The sequence below is a fragment of the Ursus americanus genome, chromosome 23, assembly GCF_024610735.1.
Source record: "Ursus americanus isolate L20-20 chromosome 23, mUrsAme1.1.p, whole genome shotgun sequence".
Classification (NCBI taxonomy): Eukaryota; Metazoa; Chordata; class Mammalia; order Carnivora; family Ursidae; genus Ursus; species Ursus americanus.
In genome coordinates, this window is record NC_142149.1 from 18,079,511 (window position 1) to 18,099,095 (window position 19,585).

Sequence of the window (19,585 nt, forward strand, 5' to 3'; positions counted from 1 at the left end):
AGAACCAGAAGCCAACCTGTTCTACTGCTGCGTGGGTGTCTGGTGGGCTGCCAGGGGGTGGTACCCACAGAACAGCCCAACAGCTGGACTGAGCGGCCCATAAGCCAGATGTTCCCACCGACACCCCCCAGTTGGCGGTGATTTCTGGGCCGGGGACAGGGGCTCCTGTGCTGCCTTCTGCCTCCAGCTGCCTCTCACTCCCGGGCCAGGCAGAAGGGCAAGGCGCCCGGGGCCCTCTGAGCTGTGGTGAGAGGGCAGGGCCTTCACCTGGTCTTTGCTGCCACCGCCACAGCCCAGTCTGGCTGGGGCTTGAGACCGATCCTACCAGCCCAGAGCGATCACCGGTCCTGGAAAAGGAAGAGGCATCCGCCAGCTGCCTTCAGCCAGGGCCTCCGTTCGCGACTAGCATGAAGGCCAAGGCTGGCAGAAGGGAACCCAGGGCTTAGCATCAGGCAGGCAGTGGGCCTAAGGCTCAGCTCCCGCTCCCTCAGCCAAGAGGCCTGGGGCCAGTAGCCCACCTCTCCAGCCCGGCTTCCTCATCCATCAGAGAACAACGATAAGGAGGGGCTCGGAGGGTGCAGAGAGCTGGCGCGTCTGCAGGGCTGGACGCAGGGCCTGCACGGAGCCCGCGGCGGTCCACCCGTGCTGCTCTTCACAGGGAAGCCACTGGACTACTCTGTCACTCCAGTGGGAACTGAAGAGACTGCAAGGATTAGGTGTGACCTCCAGGGGAAGCCCCCAGCCCAGTGTCCGGACACAGGAGGAATCGGCCTCTTTCCCTGCCCCTTTCCCTCTCCGTCGGGCTCAGCACAGTGCAGGCTTGTGGTCGAGCCCCACGAAATGGTGGGGAGATTGCTGGATACGCCATCTCTCTGTCCCTGTCTGTCTGAGCCGGAAGCAGGGAATCCCCAAGCTGGGAGCCACAGAACCAGGTGCTCTCATTTTATAGGAAGGACAGAGAGGGCAGGCACTTGCCCAAGGTCCCACAGTCAGGGGGTTTTGGTGCTGGGCTAGGATGGCTTCCCCTTGGTGCCCAGAACAGTATCTACAAACCCCCCTTTCTGTCTGCTTTCAAGCCGCTCTTCATTCCTGCCCATCTGAACTCCTCCCACAGTCTGTGCTTCTTCAGCAAGCAGAGCCCGGGAACAGGTGACTGGCCCCAGCATCCCCGGGAGCCGAGGCTGCCCTGCTGGGGGGTGTGGGCAGGGGCATGGCGGGGGCCGAGAATGCGGGCTGCTCTGGCCTGGGGGCCTGGGCCTGGCTGCCGACAGAGAAGTCAGTGTGCCCAAACATTGGGGCTTTGTGAGCTCTGAGAGCCGTGTGGGGAAGGTTGTTTTTGTTGACCTGACATTGTTTCAGGTTGACCGAGCGGCAGCGTCTTCGCACCCAGGCACCGGCTCTTTGGAGCCATTTGGGGTCTTGGGGAGAAGGCGGTGAGGCTGCAGAGCAAGAGCGAGTTCAGGGAAGACACGGAGAGAAGAGAGAAGGCCCTGTGTCTCTTGGGGCCAGAAGAGAGGAGCCTGGCCAGAGTGAGGACGGACAGAGGCAGGACGGGAGCATCCAGGAGCTGCGGCAGACCTGCCAGGAGGCTGAGAGCTCGAGAACCCAGCCGTCGAACCTTAGTCCACAAAGGAAGACCCAGGAGAGTCCTTGGGAGCCAGGAAGGCAGCAGGAGGCATTGGGGGCTGGCCAGCTGGGGTGGGGTGGGCCAGACTCACAGCTGTCCAGATGTGTGTGAGAGATAACTGTGTTTACTGGGCACCCAGAAGGAGCAGGGCGGGGGGTGGGAAGGGGCTCCCCGGGACGGTGAGGCGGGCAGATTAGGAGGCGGGGGCATGAGTCAGGGGTTTGGGAGCTGCCCCCGGGGTTTGGAAGCCAGGACTCGGTGCTGTTAGAGCAGGCGTGAGCTCGGCTGGTGGCAGAGGATACCCGTGGCTGCGGGAGTTCGCGGAGGGACCCCGAGGCTCGTGAGCAGGTGAGCAGGGCTGGAAAGGGCTGGGGGTGGTCCTGAGGCACCTGTTCTGAGGGTTTCTGCAGGTGCCCAGCCTGAATCTGTGCCAAGGTGGACACAGGCGCCCGACCTCCAAGGGGGTGCAGGTGGGTGGGATGAGCAGGGTAGGATGTGTGTTGTTACCCCTAAGGGCACAGGCCCATTGGCACCTACAGCTGGGGAGCGGGGCTGCAGGTGTCAGGAAAAAGAGGCGGGCACATGGCGCCAGAGGTATGTGTGGCTGGTGGTGGCGGGGGGGGGGGGATCGGATCCCCCTCCAGGTGTGGATCCTTGTCAGGCTCCCATTTACCAGCCCCTTGGATCCCACAGACTCAGGTCTTACCCCCCCAGCCCCCTCTGTCTTCCACGCATGGGGACCCACAGGCCATCCTATCTCCCTCCGGTGAGGACTGTTGTTCACAGACACTGCTTCCCATTTGGGACACTTCCAGGGAGTCGACCAGGCAGACCTGGCCCTGTCCCCAGCCTAGGGAGTGTTTGGAGGGAAAGGAGGCGTCCCCATCGCCCGAGGATCTCAGAGTGCTTAGGCTAATTCCATGGGAACTGAAGGAAGATCAGAAACAGATGAAGATAGCAAGTCTGACCTTGACCCCCAGTCACGGCGGTAATGACAGCCAACATTCACACGGAGCTCTTTCTGGGTCAGGCGTGTTCTGAGGGCTTTATGTAGATCAGCTTAGTGCTACCACAGGCCAACAAGGTGGGTATCATTACTATTACCCCACTTTGCAGATGAGAAATCCAAGACACAGAGAGGTTGAGTCACTTGCCCATGGTCACACAGTAAGTGGCAGGTCTGGGATCCGAACCCAGGCAGTCCGACTGGGGAGTCCATGCTTTTAACCCACGAGCACTCAACCAGCTTAGAGCTGTTTTCTCTTCTGGGAGGCAGCTCAGCTGAGGGCTAGAGATGTAGCTGGAGTCAGGTAGGCCAGGGTTTCGTCCTGCCTCTGATACCTACCGGCCAGAGGACCAAGACCAGTTAACCTCTCTGAACCTCAGCTTTCTCATCTGTAAAACGGCGTTAGTGACATTACCCACTTCGCAGAATGCTTTAAAGATTCTAAGAGATAAGGCAGTACGGCTTTGTGCGGTGTGGGGGCGATTACGCAAGGCAGTGCTATGCCCCCGGGGAGCCCTCCCCATCATCTGGTCTCCCCCCCACCCCCTGCCAGCTGTGCCCCACCTCCGGGACTCCAGATGCCCTGCTCACCCTTATCTGGCCTTGCCCTGGCTGGCTGGCCGGCCAGGTGTTTGACGAGCTTCCAGACACAGGGCGGCGATCGGGTTCCGAGCTCTTATCAGTGCCGAAGCAAGGCCTGCAGCTGGGGCCAGAGGGCAGGGGGCCGGGCTGCAGTAGGGGCTGCAATCTGGGTCATGGGGGCACCCTCTAAGGCCCCAGCTGAGCTCAAGGCACCTCCATTCTCCCCTCCTCTCTTACTGAGGTCTCAGAACCCTGGTGGGAAGGCCCTCCCATTGTACAGATGGGATGACTGAGGCCTGGAGAGAGGCTGGGGGCTGCTCAAGGCTATTCGGCCAGTCGGTGGCAGACAGTCAGCCTCCTCTGGCTCTGAAGGGCCCCTCTGACCAATTCACCTCCCAGATAGGAAATGGAGGGCAGAGTCCCAGCCCCACAGGTGGGACCTTTAGCACCTAAGGCTTAATACCCTTGAGACCTCTCAGGATTTGAGGCCCAGGCACAGGGCAAGACCAGAGAAGAAGGAAAATAGAGATAGGAGAAGAGGAAAGCAGGGGAGAGAAGAAGGAGAGAAAAAGGTGCAAGACTAGGGTCGTCAAGGGGCAAGTCCTGTGCAGTAGGGACGGCCCTGTCCATGGGCTTTGGGACCGTCCCCCGGTCATCACTTCCCCTGCCACCACCACAAGGCAGGAACCCCTGCCCTTCTCAGTTCGGTGAGGCCGTGCCATGCCCCCTCCCTCCCTCTATCTCTTGGGACTACAGTGCCAGCCATCCCCCAGAAGGAAATGTCTCTGGACCGTTCTTTCTGTACACCGTCCCTGCCCTGTCCCTCACACAGCAGCCAGCCCCACCTCTGTGCGCTCGTGCTCATACCTGGGCCACCCTTGCCCACCTCTCGGCCCTTCCGAACCCACCAGAGCTTCTTGGCCCAGCCCCAGGGTCCCATCCTCAGAGACACTCCACCCCCAACCCTACCAGTCGGTCCTCCCTATTGTCCTGCCATATAAGCCTTGGCACCCAACACCTTCCACTCATTTCTCGTTTGTCTGAGGGACGTATCGTCTCCTGAAACACTTTGCGTGTCACGTGTTCCTGGCTTGCCTCTCCAGTCAGGGCTGGGGGCTTTTCCAGGGGAGGGACAGTGTTTCGTTCATCTCCGCTCCCACTGCTCAGCGCCATGTGGGCACAGAGTGGGCCCGTCTGTCACCCGACCCCAATCCCTGTTGCTGGGGGAGGGGGAAAGGGAGCCCCTCCACACCAGTCTGGGGCCACCCTAGGGGACTTCTGTGCTCCCCTCCAGATGGGCTTCACATTCCTGGGGTGAGCATACCTTCCTCTCTGCCAGAGATGCAAGTGAGCAAACCTGAGACAAAGGGCTCGGTCTCCTCTTGGTTGGGTCCTAGTTGTCCTGACTCCCCAGTTCCAGAGGCCCAAGCCTCCAGGGGGGAGCCACACTTACCTTCACCCAGCACGTATTTACTGAGCACCTACTCCGTGGCAACCATTCTGCTAGGAGTGAGGGATTCAGTGGGGACTGAGACATGGATCTTAGCACTCGAGCGGCTTCCCTTCTAGAGGCCCCCTCAGACAATATATAGACAAATGAATCAAGAAACCAGAAAATGACAGATTGGGTTAGTGAATGTGAGGGTGGTCGGGAAGGGAATCTGAAGAGCTGAGATGTGAGAAGGGATGAGGTTGGGGGGCAGAGGGGCACCAAGGATGCGGACAACTGCGTGTGCAAAGGCCCTGGGGCAGGAAAGGGCTTGGCAAGGCCAATGGGATAGGTGGGGAGCAAGCAAGAGAGATGGAGTTCACGAGGAGATGGAGGAGAGAAACAGGGCCACCTCATTCAACACCTGTAAGCCACTCCCAAGGATGCTGCAACCCCATGCCTAGCAGAACATAGCTGTTTCTGGGAGAAAAGGGTATGCTGTGAAGACTCTCAGGGGAACTAAGTTCCTTGAAGAAGGAACAGGTCATGCCCCTGGAGTTGGCTAAGTCCTGGGGATGGACAGGAAAAGAAGCCGGGTGAGGACTGGTGGATGGAAGAAGGAGCTGAATTTGAAGGACACCCCATCCTCTCAAGCACCCTTTGATTGATGCCAGCCAAGCTTCCTCTTCCCGCCCCAGCTCTCTCAGCCCCTGTACACCTGTCCTCACACCTACAAACCTAGCTCCTTCCCACCGACGCCCAACTTCCTTCCCCTGACCCCACTGCCTCCCAACACCTGGGATCCCCCTTGACTCAAATGTAGCCTCCTCTGGGGGAGGATCGGGAGACCCCAGGATGCCCTGGGCCTCACTTGGCCTGCGCTCCCACCCCACAGGGACCCGCAGTGCGGGTTATGCTGGGGGCTTGAGTCCCTGTGGACAACTGGACAATCAGGAGCATCATGGAGGACCGGCAGGTGAGTCTTCCGTGGTGTCTGCCGGGCTCCCATCTGGGGGCCCTGGGAACCCAACCCTGGACTCCTACCTTCATGGTGGCTCAAGAAGCCCTTCACAGCCCAACCCTGATGGCCACTTCCAACAGGAGGATCACGAAGAGGGGCTGGAGGACGCTCTAGAACAGGAGGAATATGAAGACCTGGATGTCCCCGTGATTCAGGCAGAAGAGCCAGTAGGTGAGCCCCATCTCTCTCTCTTGCTGGGCTGAGCTGCTGAGCCCCAGACAGAGACACTAAGGGAACTTGTCCTCCCCTTCTCCACACCCTCCCCCACCCCAGCCCCAGGGCCAGTTCTCCCACAATCCTGGGTGATTGAAGGATAAACAGAGTTTTGTTTGAAATGATCACAGGAGGTGACTGGGGGGCGGGGGGCAGGACTAGTCACCCATGGCTGGGCCCTTCGGTTTGGGACAGGGCAGCCAGGCCCGACTGTGACAAGGGCATGAGCCCCCATGCCATCTGTGCCCGTCCCATGTTGACTTCTAGGCCAGGCACCGGGCCTGTTCCAGGAACATCATTCTGTTTGGGGGTCTAGAGGTCCTGAGAAATGAGGGGCCGCGGGGACCCCCAGGGCAGAGAGCCATCAGGAAACCTTCCTGGGCCTGCCAAGGTCTCAGTGGGGAGCCCCAGGTGGGGACCTGTTTACTGTCAATAGGAGTTAAGTGCTGGCAATTGGCATTGAAGACCAGAGGCCCCTCTGGGAAATGAAGGCCGGAAGTGGGGTGGGGGGTGGGGGGGCAATATAAGGCAGACCCCACCCTGGCTCCTAGAGCTCCAGTAGGAGACACGGAGAAGTATTTGGCTGGTGGGATTGCTGAGGCAGGGGGGACAAAGGAAGGGAAGCTGGTCCCAGAAAGTGGAAGGAGAATAAAGAGATCCGAGGAGAATCCTGGGAATTGCCATTTGGGACGCTCTACCTTGAAGGTGACCCTCTGTGTCACCACTAAAGATGACTCCTAGGGGTCTTCCACAAGGCTTGGATGGGGCGTGAAGGAGCCAGGCTGGGCCAAGAACAGGCACAGGGAACCACAGACCCTTGAGCAGCAGGGGTGGGGTGGGATGGGGTGGGGTGGGGTGCAGGCACTCGGGACCTAGCCAGTGGCAACGGGAGGGAGTGGGGCATCATCTCACGCTGCTCTTGGAGGCTCACTTGTGGGTGCTGCCGGAGGCCCCTAAGGGGGGATTATCTGGGGGCAACACTAACCCGCCTCCGGGTTTTCAGCTGACCACGCTGAGCCGACAGCCACAGACCAAGACACAACCACAGACCCAGAAGCCACATCGCGAGCGGGCACCCACGAGGTGAGGACCCATGGCATCCCCCTGATTCTCTTTTCTGTGCTGCCTGGGAACCGACCCTTCTACCAGGAGAAGGGAGGTGAAGAGGGATAGGCACAGCTTCAGCATGGGGGAACCCCACAAACAGGCAGGGAAGGAGTGGGCATCCCGGGAAATAGGCAGAAGGGAAGAGGACACTCCTGCTGAGTGGGGAGACCTGGGTCCCTTTTCCACTGAGCAGGGAGCTTCCTGGGCAGAGATAAAGTGACTGCCAGAGGTCTGCGCTCCCAGGCCCTCTGGCCCTGGCCGGGCTGTCAGGTGCTCCCAGGGGAAGCACAGAATTAAATACGTGCCCCCTCTGCCCAAGCCTGCCGGGCCCCACACGTCCCTGCGAGGCATGACTGTCTAGCCGGTTAGGACATTGGATCTGCCCTCCGCTAGGCCCCTGGGAGCAGCCAGCTGGCCCCAAGGAAACCCAAGGGCACGTTGAGCCTGCCCAACAGTCTTGGAGGCAGGAGACCCACCCGAGGACCCCAAAGGCTTCCTTTACAATTTCCTCCCAAGTGTCCAATCTAGCACTCCTTTTGGTCCAGAGGTTCTCCAGTGCCTCTGAAATGGGGTAAGGGCCTGGCCAGGGAGTTGGGGAATAGAGCCAGAGTTGTGGGCTGCATCCCACCCCCCACACTTCCTACCTCGCTCAACACACCCAGGCTGCAGCTCCCGCCGGTCCCCTCTGAACTCAGGGTCTGCCCTGAGTGCTCCAGGACTCCGGGCCTCCTCCAAACAGCTCTCAGAGCCTGCTGAGTGCCCACCACGCCCTGGACTGCCAGTCTCCCCAGAGCGCGGCCCCAGGCCTGAGACACTGATTCAGGCTTGCGGGGCCGCAGGTGTATGTGGAGCTGCAGGAACTGGTGATGGATGAGAAGAACCAAGAGCTGCGGTGGATGGAGGCAGCACACTGGGTGCGGGTGGAGGAGAACCTCAGGGAGGATGGGGTCTGGGGCCGCCCACACCTGTCCTACCTCACCTTCTGGAGCCTCTTGGAGCTGCAGAAAGCCTTTGTCAAGGGTGAGCCCCGCTGGACCCGTCCCCAAGACCTGCGCGTGTGGCGCACGGGGGTGGGCAGGAGGGCCACCGTCCAGCCATTGGCTCACCCCTCCACCCCCTGCAGGGACCGTCCTCCTGGATCTGCCAGAGACCTCCCTGGCGGGAGTGGCCAACCAGCTGCTGGATGAGTTTATCTACGAGGAGCAGATCCGGCCTGAGGCCCGGGACCTGCTGCTCCGGGTCCTACTGCTGCAGCACAGGTGGCCCTGCCTGCCAGCACCTGGCCTCCCCAGCCAAAGGGCCCACCTCCCCGGCGCACCTGCCCCGGGCTCTCCCTGGAGGCCCAGGTGGCCCCTCCCCACCAGACCAGGGCCCACGTTTCTTCCACGGTGCCTCCTGCCTCTGACACCTCTTGAGGGGTGGCCGTGTCTCCATGTTCAGATGTGGGGGCTGCTGTACTCAGGAGGGCAGGTTCTCAAGTCCCTTCCCTCCGTCCATCCTGGCCCCACCTGGTCATTCCAGGCAGAGACCACCCGCTTGCATCCGCAGCATCCTTCCAAAGGAGGCTGCCTGTCCTTGTGCCCCTGGGTCCCTCTAGTCCGGTCACTGGGAAGCCCTGCTTGATCCCTCCGACCACCCCTCTCGGCATTACTGACAGCCCAGCCCAAACAGCTTACTCACATGTCCCCTGTGTGTCCCACAGCCATGCCAAAGACCTGGAGGCCCTGGGGGGTGTGAAGCCCACGGTTCTGACACGTTCTGGGGACCCCTCACAGCCTCTGCTCCCCCAGCACCCCTCGTTAGAGACGCAGATCTTCTGTGAACAGGTGAGGCTGTACCAGGGGTGTGGGGGAGGCAGGAAGTGACCCACCTGAATCGGGTTAGAAATGAGAGTGGTTAGGGAAGGAGGCGGCTGGATGCTCGGACTGGCCAGAGGACTCACCTCACCACACTCCTTCCAACAGGGACAGGAGGGCACAGAAGGGCATTCACCATCTGGAATTCTGGAGAAGATTCCCCCAGATTCGGAGGCCTCCCTGGTGCTCGTGGGTAAGCAGCTGGGGCCTCCACCCCCAGCCCCTCCACACCCCCGCTATGCCTCCTGTCCAGCCCCAGCCTCCCTCTCCTGAAGCATGGATGCAGCAGCCCTCCCCTCCACTCCCCCCTCACCCCCGCAGCCTGGCCCGACAGCTTCCCAATGCCCCTTCCCCTCGCAGGCCAAGCAGAGTTCCTCGAGCGCCCTGTGCTGGGCTTTGTGCGGCTGCAGGAGGCCGTGGTGCTGGAGGCCGTTCAGCTCCCGGTGCCCGTGCGCTTCCTCTTTGTGTTGCTGGGACCCGAGGCCCCCAACATCGATTACACCCAGCTCGGTCGGGCTGCGGCCACCCTCATGTCAGAGAAGGTGAGGAGGGGCTGGCAAGGGCTGGGGGAGCCTGAGGGCTCGGTGGTAGCTGAGGTCACTCACTGCACAGGCCTGGGTCACTTGAGTTTTGCTCGTCTGGCACATTCCGTCTCACCCTGTTGCTTCTGCCCAGTCTGGTCAGGGGCAGGTGGTCCGGCCTGGTCCCGCCTGATCGGCCTGATCTAGGGCCGCTCTGACCTGGTTCCATCCAGTTAGGTCTGGCCTGGTCTAGCCTGGCCTACTCTAGTTCCAGCTGGTCTGCTCTGAGTTACCCCATTTGCTTTAGTGCTTTCAGCTTTCTCCACTCCAGGCCCTTTCTGCCTCCCCCACACGCTTTTGTGGTGGGCACAGAAGTGAGGGGGGTGGCAGGGCAAGCAGTTCCTAGCAAGAAGCTGCTGAGAGGGAGGGTCTGGTTCTTGGAGGCTGTGGATGTGGACTCTTGGGTACTTTCATCCAGCAGGTGCTGGCAGCCCTGACCCTCTCTCTGGCCCCCAGGTGTTCCGCACGGATGCCTACCTGGCCCAGAGTAAGGCGGAGCTGGTCTGCAACCTGGAGGGCTTCCTGGACTGCAGCCTGGTGCTGCCTCCCTGCGAGGCCCCCTCCGAGCAGGCCCTGCTCAGTCTGGTGCCTGTGCAGAAGGAGCTGCTGCGGAGGCGGTACCTGCAAAGCCCCGCCAAGCCCGAGCCCCACTTCTACAAGGGCCTAGGTACCTGCCCCGCAGCCCCCACGGCCCCTCAGAGACCCCAGCACAGCCCTGTGAGCCCCTGCCTCCCCTCCTCCCATCCAGTACCCCGGTGTCCCCTCTCTCTGTCCTCATGCCTCCCAACCTCCTTGGCCACCCCACTCCCATCATAAGATTCTCCCTGCGATTCCTCTCTCCCCATGCCTCCTCCCGTGACCCCCTGTGACCATGGTCCTGTCCTTGACTACAGATTTGTATGGGGGTCCAGGGGCCCCTGATGGGCCAGATGACCCTCTGCAGCGGACAGGCCTGCTCTTTGGGGGTCTGGTGCGTGACATCCGGCGCCGCTACCCTCACTACTTGAGTGACATCACGGACGCGTGCAGCCCCCAGGTCCTGGCCGCTGTCATCTTCATCTACTTTGCTGCCTTGTCACCTGCCATCACCTTCGGCGGCCTCCTGGGTCAGTGCCTCTGCATGACCCCCTAACCCTCACTTCTGACCCTTTGGCCTCCATGTCGACCCTACGTTCTGACCCAATCGGACAGTCTGGACCCCTACAACAGCCTGCCCTTGAAATGCTCTATTGGACCCTGGGAACGACCTCTTGACCTTGACCACCCTGTAACTTCTACCCGCAGGAGAAAAGACCCAGAACCAGATGGGGGTGTCGGAGCTGCTCATCTCCACCGCGGCGCAGGGCATTCTCTTCTCCCTCTTGGGGGCTCAGCCCCTGCTTGTGGTTGGCTTCTCAGGACCCCTGCTCGTGTTTGAAGAAGCCTTTTTCTCGGTAGCTCCGTTGTGGCCCCACGTGGCCCCTGTGCCCGGCCCTGGCCCCACCCGCCCGAGGCATGGTGCCTGGGCCCTCCAGCCTGACCCCGCGCCCTCTGACCCCTTGCAGTTCTGCACTAGCCACAACCTGGAGTACATCGTGGGCCGCGTGTGGATCGGCTTCTGGCTCGTCCTGATCGTCGTGCTCATAGTGGCCTTCGAGGGCAGTTTCCTGGTCCGCTTCATCTCCCGCTACACCCAAGAGATCTTCTCCTTCCTCATCTCCCTCATCTTCATCTACGAGACCTTCGTCAAGCTGATCAAGGTGGGGGCCGTGGCGGTGTGGATGCACGTGTGTGTGTGTGTGTGTGCGCGCGACTCTGTGCACAGACTATGTGGCCGTGTGTGTCCTTGCACACGTGTCCTCAGGGCACTTGTGTGGCTGTGTCTTCATCGTGCGTGGCTGTGACCACATTCACGTTGACACCTGCTGCCTCTGGCTGGTACTCTGGCCACGATCGTGCAGAGCACCTGCGCTTGAGGGGGCGCCTCTGTGTGCGCATGTGCGGCCTGTAACCACGCCAAGAGTGACGAACAGGCGAGCGTGTATGTGAGACTGAGCACGGATAACTGCGTTCGTGGAGGGGCTGTAGGGGTCCCGGAGGCTCTGCTGTCCCCCACGTCCCCTTTGGCACTCACCCTCAAAACCACAGGGCCTGTGGGCGGAGCTCCCTGCCTCCTCGCCTTCCTTACCTTAACCTACGCCGACCTGTACATCTGCGTTGTGTATGGAGGGAGGGCGGACGCTGCCTGTCTGCCTCTGATTCTATTGGTTGTTGGGGCTTTCTGTTTCCAAGTCTTTGAAGCCCCTTTCAGGAGCCCCCTAGGCCCTTGTTCCCTGCCCACCAGCCTTACGTCTCCGAGGTCCTGCGTGCTCACATGCACACCTATGCTTGTTGCCGCCATGGCCTGCCCCACCCAAGCTGAGCTTGGTCTCCACTCCTGAAAACCAAGCTGTAGAATCCCACTGGCCCTCTGTTACCCTGTCAGCTGAGGAAGAAGATAAGTGGATGGATGGATGGATGACAGATGAATGGATAGATAGATGACGGACAGATTGGTGGATGGATGACGGATGGATGAGAGAAAGTAGGATGCCTTCGTTCTCTGCTGCAGATCTTCCAGGACCACCCACTGCAGAAGCATTATGAGCACAACGTGACAGTGGTGCCCAAACCTCAGGCTCCCCTGCCCAACACAGCCCTCCTCTCCCTTGTGCTCATGGCCGGCACCTTCTTCTTCGCCATGCTGCTGCGAAAGTTCAAGAACAGCTCCTACTTCCCTGGCGTGGTCAGCATATCCTCCCCCCAGCCCCACTCTCGCCTACACCACCCTGTCCCCAGTCCAAAGCATTCCTCCAGGTTCCTCAGTGCCATTGGCTGTCCTTCTTACCCTAGATTCCCATTCTCCATTCCAAGCCTCCCTGGCCCCCTCCTCATTTAGGCTTTCACTCTTCAGGCAAGCCTATCTCCCTTTCTCAGCATGCCCAGGCTGAGAACCTAGTGGGAAGTCAGGGACAGTTCTTAGAAAGGGCTGGAAAGCTGTGGGGCCAGTGGTGGGGCTGGGCCAGGGAGAGAAGAAAGGAAGCGAGTACATTGAGGTGCACGACAGGGTGTTAGATGTTGGTGGAAGAGCAAGGCCCCCTGCATGAAGAAGGGGCAGGAGTGGGGGCAAGTGGGAGGTGGGAGGTGGGGAAACAATTGGGTGTTGACCAGATTTTTCCACCTGCCCTCAGCTGCGACGGATCATTGGGGACTTCGGGGTTCCCATCTCCATTCTGATCATGGTCATGGTGGATTTCTTCATCGAGGATACCTACACCCAGGTGACACTCTCCTCCTACTGTCAGCTTGTTCTCCCAGTATGCCCCCTCCCAAGAACAGCTTTCCCAAACCTGAAGCCGACTAGAACTCCCCCTACTCATCCCTGACTCCCCCGAGAGCCCCAAGTTCTTCCCACAGCCCTACAGGACCCCTCTGGCTGAAGCAAGGGCCTGGGTCAGAGTGCCTTTTTACTCCTTAACCCAGGGCAGTAGGAAAGAATCTGCTTTGGAGCCAGGCAGATCTGAGTATGTATCTCAGGTCTGCCACCAAATAGCTGTGTGATGCCGGCAAACTATACAACCTCTCTGATCCTGTTTCCTTATCTATAAAGTGGGGAACGAGAAGATGTATGTAAAGGGCTTAGTGCAGTGACTGGGTATAAAGTAGGTGCTCAATATAAGTAAGGTCCCAAGTGCCCAGGACCCTGGGTCCCCTTGCCTCCCTTCCCCCAGGCCCCCGCCCCAGTGTTCTCACCAGCATTCCCCTCCCACAGAAACTCAGCGTGCCTAAAGGCCTCTCAGTGTCCAACTCCTCAGCCCGGGGCTGGGTCATCCACCCACTGGGCTTGTATTCACCTTTCCCCATCTGGATGATGTTTGCCTCCGCCCTGCCTGCCCTGCTGGTCTTCATCCTCATCTTCCTTGAGTCTCAGATCACCACGTAAGAGCCAGGGGCGGAGCTGGGCCTGGGAGGGTCTGGGGCAGGGAAAGGGTCAGACTCTAGGCAGGTGTGACAGTAACGACTGAGCACTAGTCGTAGTGGAGTCTGGGGCCCTCCTGATGACCAGGAGTGATGGATGGGCTGGGGCTGGGGCAGGGGCAGGTTCTGTGGGACCTGACATGGTATAATTTGGGGAGGCCTTTTGAAGAAAAAGAATACAAAATGAGAACTACAAAATGAGGTGGCATACCTCAGAAGGGACCTTACCGGCTCAGCTTCATTGGCTTCAGCGTCAATCTGCCTGTGGACGTCCTAGATGATATCTTGAGATCCTGCTACTCTTAGAGTCTGGATTCTCAAGAGGGAGTGGGAGGGAGGGGAGCAAGGAACTCCAAGGGAGAGGAGCACAGCAGGACAAACTAAGATACAGAGGGACCCAAGTATGGAGAATGTGGGAGGGGGCAAAGAGGGTGGGGGCGAGGGAGAACACTGCTTACCCCTGACCTCCCGCACCCCCAGGCTAATTATCAGCAAACCAGAGCGCAAGTTGGTCAAGGGCTCTGGCTTCCACCTGGACCTGCTGCTGGTCATTGGCATGGGCGGTGTGGCTGCCCTCTTTGGGATGCCCTGGCTCAGTGCCACCACCGTCCGTTCTGTCACTCACGCCAATGCTCTCACTGTCATGGGCAAGGCCAGCGCCCCAGGGGCTTCCGCCCAGATTCAGGAGGTCAAGGAGCAGCGGATCAGCGGGCTCCTGGTCGCTGTGCTCGTGGGTGAGTAAGGGCTGGCTACACTCTCCATCACCCTCTCGCCTTGCTGCCGGCCTCCAGCCTCTGCCTCTTAGGATCCAGTGCCTTCTGGCCACCCTGTAGCCGGCTCTCCCCACATACCCCCTGCCCCTGTCTCCCCAGGGTCCTTTGTTCACATGAGGGAATTCTGGAGGAAATGCCCAAGACCTAAGGCACGGAGATAGACATCTGAGCAGGAGAGGGAGCAGGCAGAGGGAAGGGGGGGCACCATACGGAGGCCTTCTCTAGATAGGACCGGGTAGTCAGAGCTTTATCCAACAGAAGCTCAGTGAACGGTGGGTTCCAACCCTGCTCTGCTGCGGACTCGGTCCCTCCTCATCCTGTGCCTCAGTTCCTCTGTCTGTGCCATTAGGGGGTTCATTAGATGCCCCTGAGGTCTCTCTCGCTTGGCTGCTCTCTGACTGATGCCAAGGGGCAGTGCTCCAAGCATAATCTGGGCTGGGAGAGCAGGGACAGGGGGTCACTGGGGTCAACCCACGTTCTGGAGCAGCAGGGAGTCCAGCCGGGCTCAGTGTGGGCAGCGCCACAGTCATGGATAGAGTTGCCAGGGAAGGTTCTTAAAGGAGGCAAAGTTGGTGTAAGGTGGAAGAGGGTTAGGGTTTGGCTAGGTGGAGGGGGACAGAGGCATTCTGGGCTGGGGTGATGGAAAAATTGGGCTTCTCTGACCTCTGTGAGCCCCCGAGGCTAAAGCAGTAGGCTTTGATGTCCCTCAGGCAGGAGTTTCCCTCCCTGATCTGCCACTTAGTAGCTGTGTGGCCTTAGGCAAGTTGCTTCACCTCTCTGAGTCTGTTTGCTCATCTGTAAGACTGGGTAATACTTATGAAGAGGATCCACAGAAAGGGCTTCATATGGTCCCTGTGGTTTCATTCCCCAGCCCCTGATGCTGTCGGCCCTCTGCCCGCCCCCCCCCCCCCCGGGGCTAAGAGTGCCCAGTTCTCCCTGCAGGCGTGTCCATCCTCATGGGGCCCATCCTGTCCCGCATCCCCCTGGCTGTGCTGTTCGGCATCTTCCTCTACATGGGGGTCACGTCCCTCAGCGGCATCCAACTCTTTGACCGCGTCTTGCTCCTGTTCAAACCATCGAAGTACCACCCGGATGTGCCCTACGTCAAGCGGGTACAGAGCCCTCCGGGCGGCCCAGCCCCGGGTGGGGCGGGGGCTGCGGGGCGCCAGGGCAGGCAGGCGGTAACCGCAGCCTCCACCCGCAGGTGAGGACCTGGCGGATGCACTTGTTCACGGTCATCCAGATCGTCTGCCTGGCAGGGCTGTGGGCCGTGAAGACCTTCCCCACCACCTCGCTGGCCCTGCCCTTCGTCCTCATCCTCACGGTGCCTCTGCGCCGCCTCCTGCTGCCGCTCATCTTCCGGAAGCTGGAGCTCCAGTGTGTGCGTGGCCGCTCCCCGCCCCTACCCTGCGGGCCTGGGCGGGACCCCAGAGCTGGGGGGCAGGGAGGGGTTAAGACGCGTGCAGGGTGTGTTCCCAGTGAGCTGTCCTGACTGCGGAGCAGCTCGTGCTGTGGTCTTCCGGGTCAGTTCGGACAGGGTTGCTCCTCCAATAGAATCCCCCCAGCACGTGACAGTTGCCGCGGGGCTGCCCTGATGAAGGGGTGCCCTGCCCGCCCTCGGTACGCCCTCCCCTGCCGGGATGCCACAGCCCCAGGGGCTCCTCACCCTTTTGGAAAGACCAAACCAGACCATCCTAGGGGTTGAGAGGGCAGGACATGACTTGGCCAAGGTCCAGAGAGAGCCAGGCCCTCTCCTCACTCCAGAGGTGCTCTGGGCACTGGGGGGAGGGCTCATCGGCCCCAGGACTCCCCGGAAGCTCACCCTCTCTCCTTCCTACTCTACCCTCCAGCTGGATGCTGACGACGCCAAGCCGACCTTCGATGAAGAGGAGGGTCGGGATGAATACAACGAGGTGACCATGCCCCTGTGAGGGGAAGGCATGGGCCTCCAAGCCCCCTCCATCCTCCCACTTCCCCACTCTCCCAGGAAAAGCAGAAGTTCATGGGTATCTCATGGACTTTCACATCCCTCCTGGGGTAGCAACTGGAGCCTTGTGGGTTGTGGGTGGGGGAATGGAAGGGGTGTCTAGAAACCCTTCCACAAGGGGTAAACCAGCTTTTATGGTCAGTAGGGTCCACACTGGGGAATTTGCTCTGTAGTCTCTCTGGCTGCCATGTTGCCACGCTGCCACGTGGGGCTCCCAAGCTGGAGGACTTAGATCTGAGCCAACCTCTTTACAGCACAGACAGGGGCAGGAGCAAGGGAGGTAGAGGGGGTGGGGTTCAAGTTCCTGCATGCTGTGTGACCTTGGGCAAGTCCCTTGACTTCTCCAGCCTCTGCTTCCCCTTCTGTAAAATGGGTATATTTATAGTAATACCCACGTTACAGGATGGTTACTGGGGACCAAAGTTAAATGTGAAAAAGGGGCCTTGTCCACTCTGAAAGGACTATCATATGGTAGTCATCATTCTTCTTCAGGCCATCCCAAGGTCACACAGCTCCTGCCCAAGTTCATACAGCTCCCGAGCCTCACAGCTGGGATCTGAACCAGGTCTCCTGACTCTGAGGCCAGAGCCCTACGCTCTGCCTCAGTCACCTACCTTCCCATGCTTAGAGATGCCCCTACTGACCCCTCACCTCCCCCCCTCTGCTCCCACTCCCATCCTGGGGACCCTCTTCTGGGGGTCGGAGGGAGGTGTCCTGGTGAGGGCAAGTTTCGGGTGAGGTACAATCAGGGCTGGGACTCAGGACTCCAAAGTGCTCACTCCCTCCTCCCGTGCTCGCACTCATTCATGCATTCATTCATTCCACAAACATTTATGGAGGGCCCCGGACCCCGCAGCTACAGAGGCAACTAAGACCCTGCCGTGGGGTGGGGTGCGGGAGTGGGGGGCAATGCACAGTCTGTTCTAGATTTGGATGGGGGAGGGTGGGAGGAAATGGTGGGGGGGGAAGGGAGGGAGGTTTGTAATTTATTGATTGTATTTTCTAAGAGCTCTCATTGTACTCTGGCTTCACACACACACACGCAGGCCTCTAGTTTGAGACCCACTGTCCACGATCTCAGCGCAGCTGAATCTTGGGGAGAACCCAGATTTGATCAACTGGGGTAAAGGCCAGCGGGCTCTGCAGAATATGGGCATAATCTATTTTTTTACAAAACAAAAATATAAAAACAGCTGAAAGAGCTGGAAGTGGTGAGAAATGGTCGAAACGGAGAACCAGGGGCTCGGGGCACCTGACGGGAGGCCCTCGGGTGCTGCCCTGAAGGCCGACAGCCGCCTCTCACCACTTCACCGCCCTGTGCCTCCGATTCCTCATCAGGAAGGTGGGGACGATAATGGTACCTACCTTGTAGGATTGTTGTAAGGATTAAATGAGACAGTAAAGCGCATGCTTAGCTCAGCCTGACCTCAGGCCTCCGAGGAAGCGCTCAATAAACGTTAGCTGCTGGTGGGGTTACCCTCGCCGGGTTCGCCCTGCCCCCTCCCTCCTGCTCCTTGAACACTGCTAAGGAAAGTGGAAAGAAAGCCGCCCACTCTGCTAGTGCCCTTCCCCTTGATGCTTGGTTATAGGCTTTGCCAATAAATGCGTCTGCGGTGGAGTGATTGCCTTGCTGGCCTTTCCCTCGCAGAGTCGGGAGGCCAAGGGGTCTTGTCTTGGTTGTACCAGGTGGACATGGAGTGCATGGTGGGGGGCTGGTGCCAGAGTTGGGACATGGAGAGCCAGGCTGGGGGCAGGGGGCGGCCGTGGAGCCAGGGGCTGGGACAGAACTGGTGGCCCGGAGTCCTAAGGCGGAGAGGGCCAGCTGCCAGGGAGAGGGTGGGAGAGCAAGGGGAGACACGTTTGCACTCTGGACATCCTTCTGCTTCAGAATAAGCAAGACCCCTGTACTGTGGGCCCCAGGTCGCTTTGGACCAGTCAGCGCCTTTGCCTGCCCTGGACACGCGGGGCAGCCCCTCTGAGGGGGACCACCAGGGAGAGAATGCGGTTTGTCCTCACTTATGTGGGAGCAGCGTCTCTCAACCAGCTTCTCCACTAGTCCTCACTCTGGTTCGCATGGAGGACCAGCTGCTTCCAGCAATTCTAGGGGCCGCTGAGCCTGGGGTCACTCACCCCTGAGGAGGAGGCTGGCAGAACATAACCCCTCCCCACCCTTCTCCGCCTTGCAGCGAGAGGTCAGTGCAGGGCTGGGCTGCCTGGCTCCCTTCCCTGCGTCTCTATTTACTTGCTGCCTATCCCCAGCTGACCCCTCCCGGGCTGCCCAGGGCAGCCGCCCAAGGGCCAGAGAGCTACCTTGGCCCCGGGGAGAGCAGTCCCAGCTGTCCACTCCTACGCACAGCAGCTTCACGTCCCCACGGCAGTTGGCCTGTCCTTAGGGCTTGCCAGAACCTCATTCGCCACCTTGAGCCCGGAAGGCATTAAGGGAAGTGTGAAGGCCCCGCAAAATCAGTCCCGCTGACTTCCTGCCTGTCCTGAGGCCTTACTCCCCTTGCATTTCCGGCCCCCCCACAGATGCCCTGACCCACTCTCTCCACCCCCCACCCGCATTTCCTCTAAGAGCTGTCCTTCTGCTCCACTCCAACCCCCCAATACATACACACTCCCTCAAAATCTCTGCGGTTTTAAATCCTGCTCACCCATTTAACCCCATTTTTTTATTTTTTTATTTTTTTAAAAGATTTTATTTATTTATTCGACAGAGATAGAGACAGCCAGTGAGAGAGGGAACACAAGCAGGGGGAGTGGGAGAGGAAGAAGCAGGCTCCCAGCAGAGGAACCTGATGTGGGGCTCGATCCCAGGACCCTGCCATCACGCCCTGAGCCAAAGGCAGACGCTTAACGACTGCGCCACCCAGGCGCCCCTTAACCCCATTTTTTAAAAGATTTATGTATTTATTTGAGAGAGAGAGAGAGAGCGAGCATGCACCAGCCAGGAGAGGGTCAGAGGGAGAGGGAGAGACAGAATCTCAAGCAGATTCCCCACTGAGCACGGAGGAGCAGACAAGGGGCTTGATCCCAAGACCCTGAGATCACGACCTGAGCTGAAATCAAGAGTCTGGCCGCTTAACCGACTGAGCCACCCAGGCACCCCTTGTTCAACCCTTTCTTGAAGACTACCTCGCTGTGAATTGGTAGCCGAAATGAGGTCCGCACTTTTGTGTGAGCACAAAATATAACCCCACCCCAGGTAAGGGAATAATTCAACAGAATCCAAAAGCTCTATACCTGAAGATGTTCTTTTTCTTTTCTTTCTTTTTTTTTTATTTTTTTAAAGATTTTATTTTATTTATTCGACAGAGATAGAGACAGCCAGCTAGAGAGGGAACACAAGCAGGGGGAGTGGGAGAGGAAGAAGCAGGCTCCCAGCGGAGGAGCCTGATGTGGGGCTC

The 19,585-nt window shown here is 59.6% G+C and overlaps 1 protein-coding gene and 1 long non-coding RNA gene across 2 annotated transcripts; one reads left to right on the plus strand and one right to left on the minus strand.

Moving 5' to 3' along the window:
- Positions 1-935: 935 nt before the first annotated feature.
- On the minus strand, positions 936-5,749 carry LOC148107942 (uncharacterized). The gene is made up of 2 exons (XR_015721281.1): positions 3,225-5,749; positions 936-2,968 (listed from the first exon to the last, which is right to left on the minus strand). It is a non-coding gene; the product is annotated as an uncharacterized LOC148107942 (long non-coding RNA).
- Positions 1,836-17,796, plus strand: SLC4A1 (solute carrier family 4 member 1 (Diego blood group)). Its single transcript, XM_045814047.2, has 20 exons — positions 1,836-1,975; positions 5,540-5,620; positions 5,746-5,836; positions 6,882-6,961; positions 7,825-8,005; positions 8,109-8,244; positions 8,688-8,811; positions 8,950-9,034; positions 9,202-9,383; positions 9,879-10,089; positions 10,316-10,528; positions 10,707-10,855; positions 10,967-11,161; positions 12,013-12,186; positions 12,632-12,721; positions 13,213-13,379; positions 13,899-14,152; positions 15,134-15,303; positions 15,396-15,572; positions 16,042-17,796. The coding sequence occupies exons 2-20, from the start codon at positions 5,606-5,608 to the stop codon at positions 16,120-16,122; spliced, it is 2,775 nt and encodes a 924-aa protein (XP_045670003.1). The 5' UTR covers positions 1,836-1,975; positions 5,540-5,605; the 3' UTR covers positions 16,123-17,796.
- Positions 17,797-19,585: the final 1,789 nt, after the last annotated feature.

Excerpts from the sequence above, each read along its gene's own strand:
- SLC4A1 (XM_045814047.2), top strand. Across the intron at positions 5,837-6,881 it reads TCAGGCAGAAGAGCCAGTAG|CTGACCACGCTGAGCCGACA; the intron begins GTGAGCCCCATC and ends CCGGGTTTTCAG. Across the intron at positions 8,245-8,687 it reads GTCCTACTGCTGCAGCACAG|CCATGCCAAAGACCTGGAGG; the intron begins GTGGCCCTGCCT and ends TGTGTCCCACAG.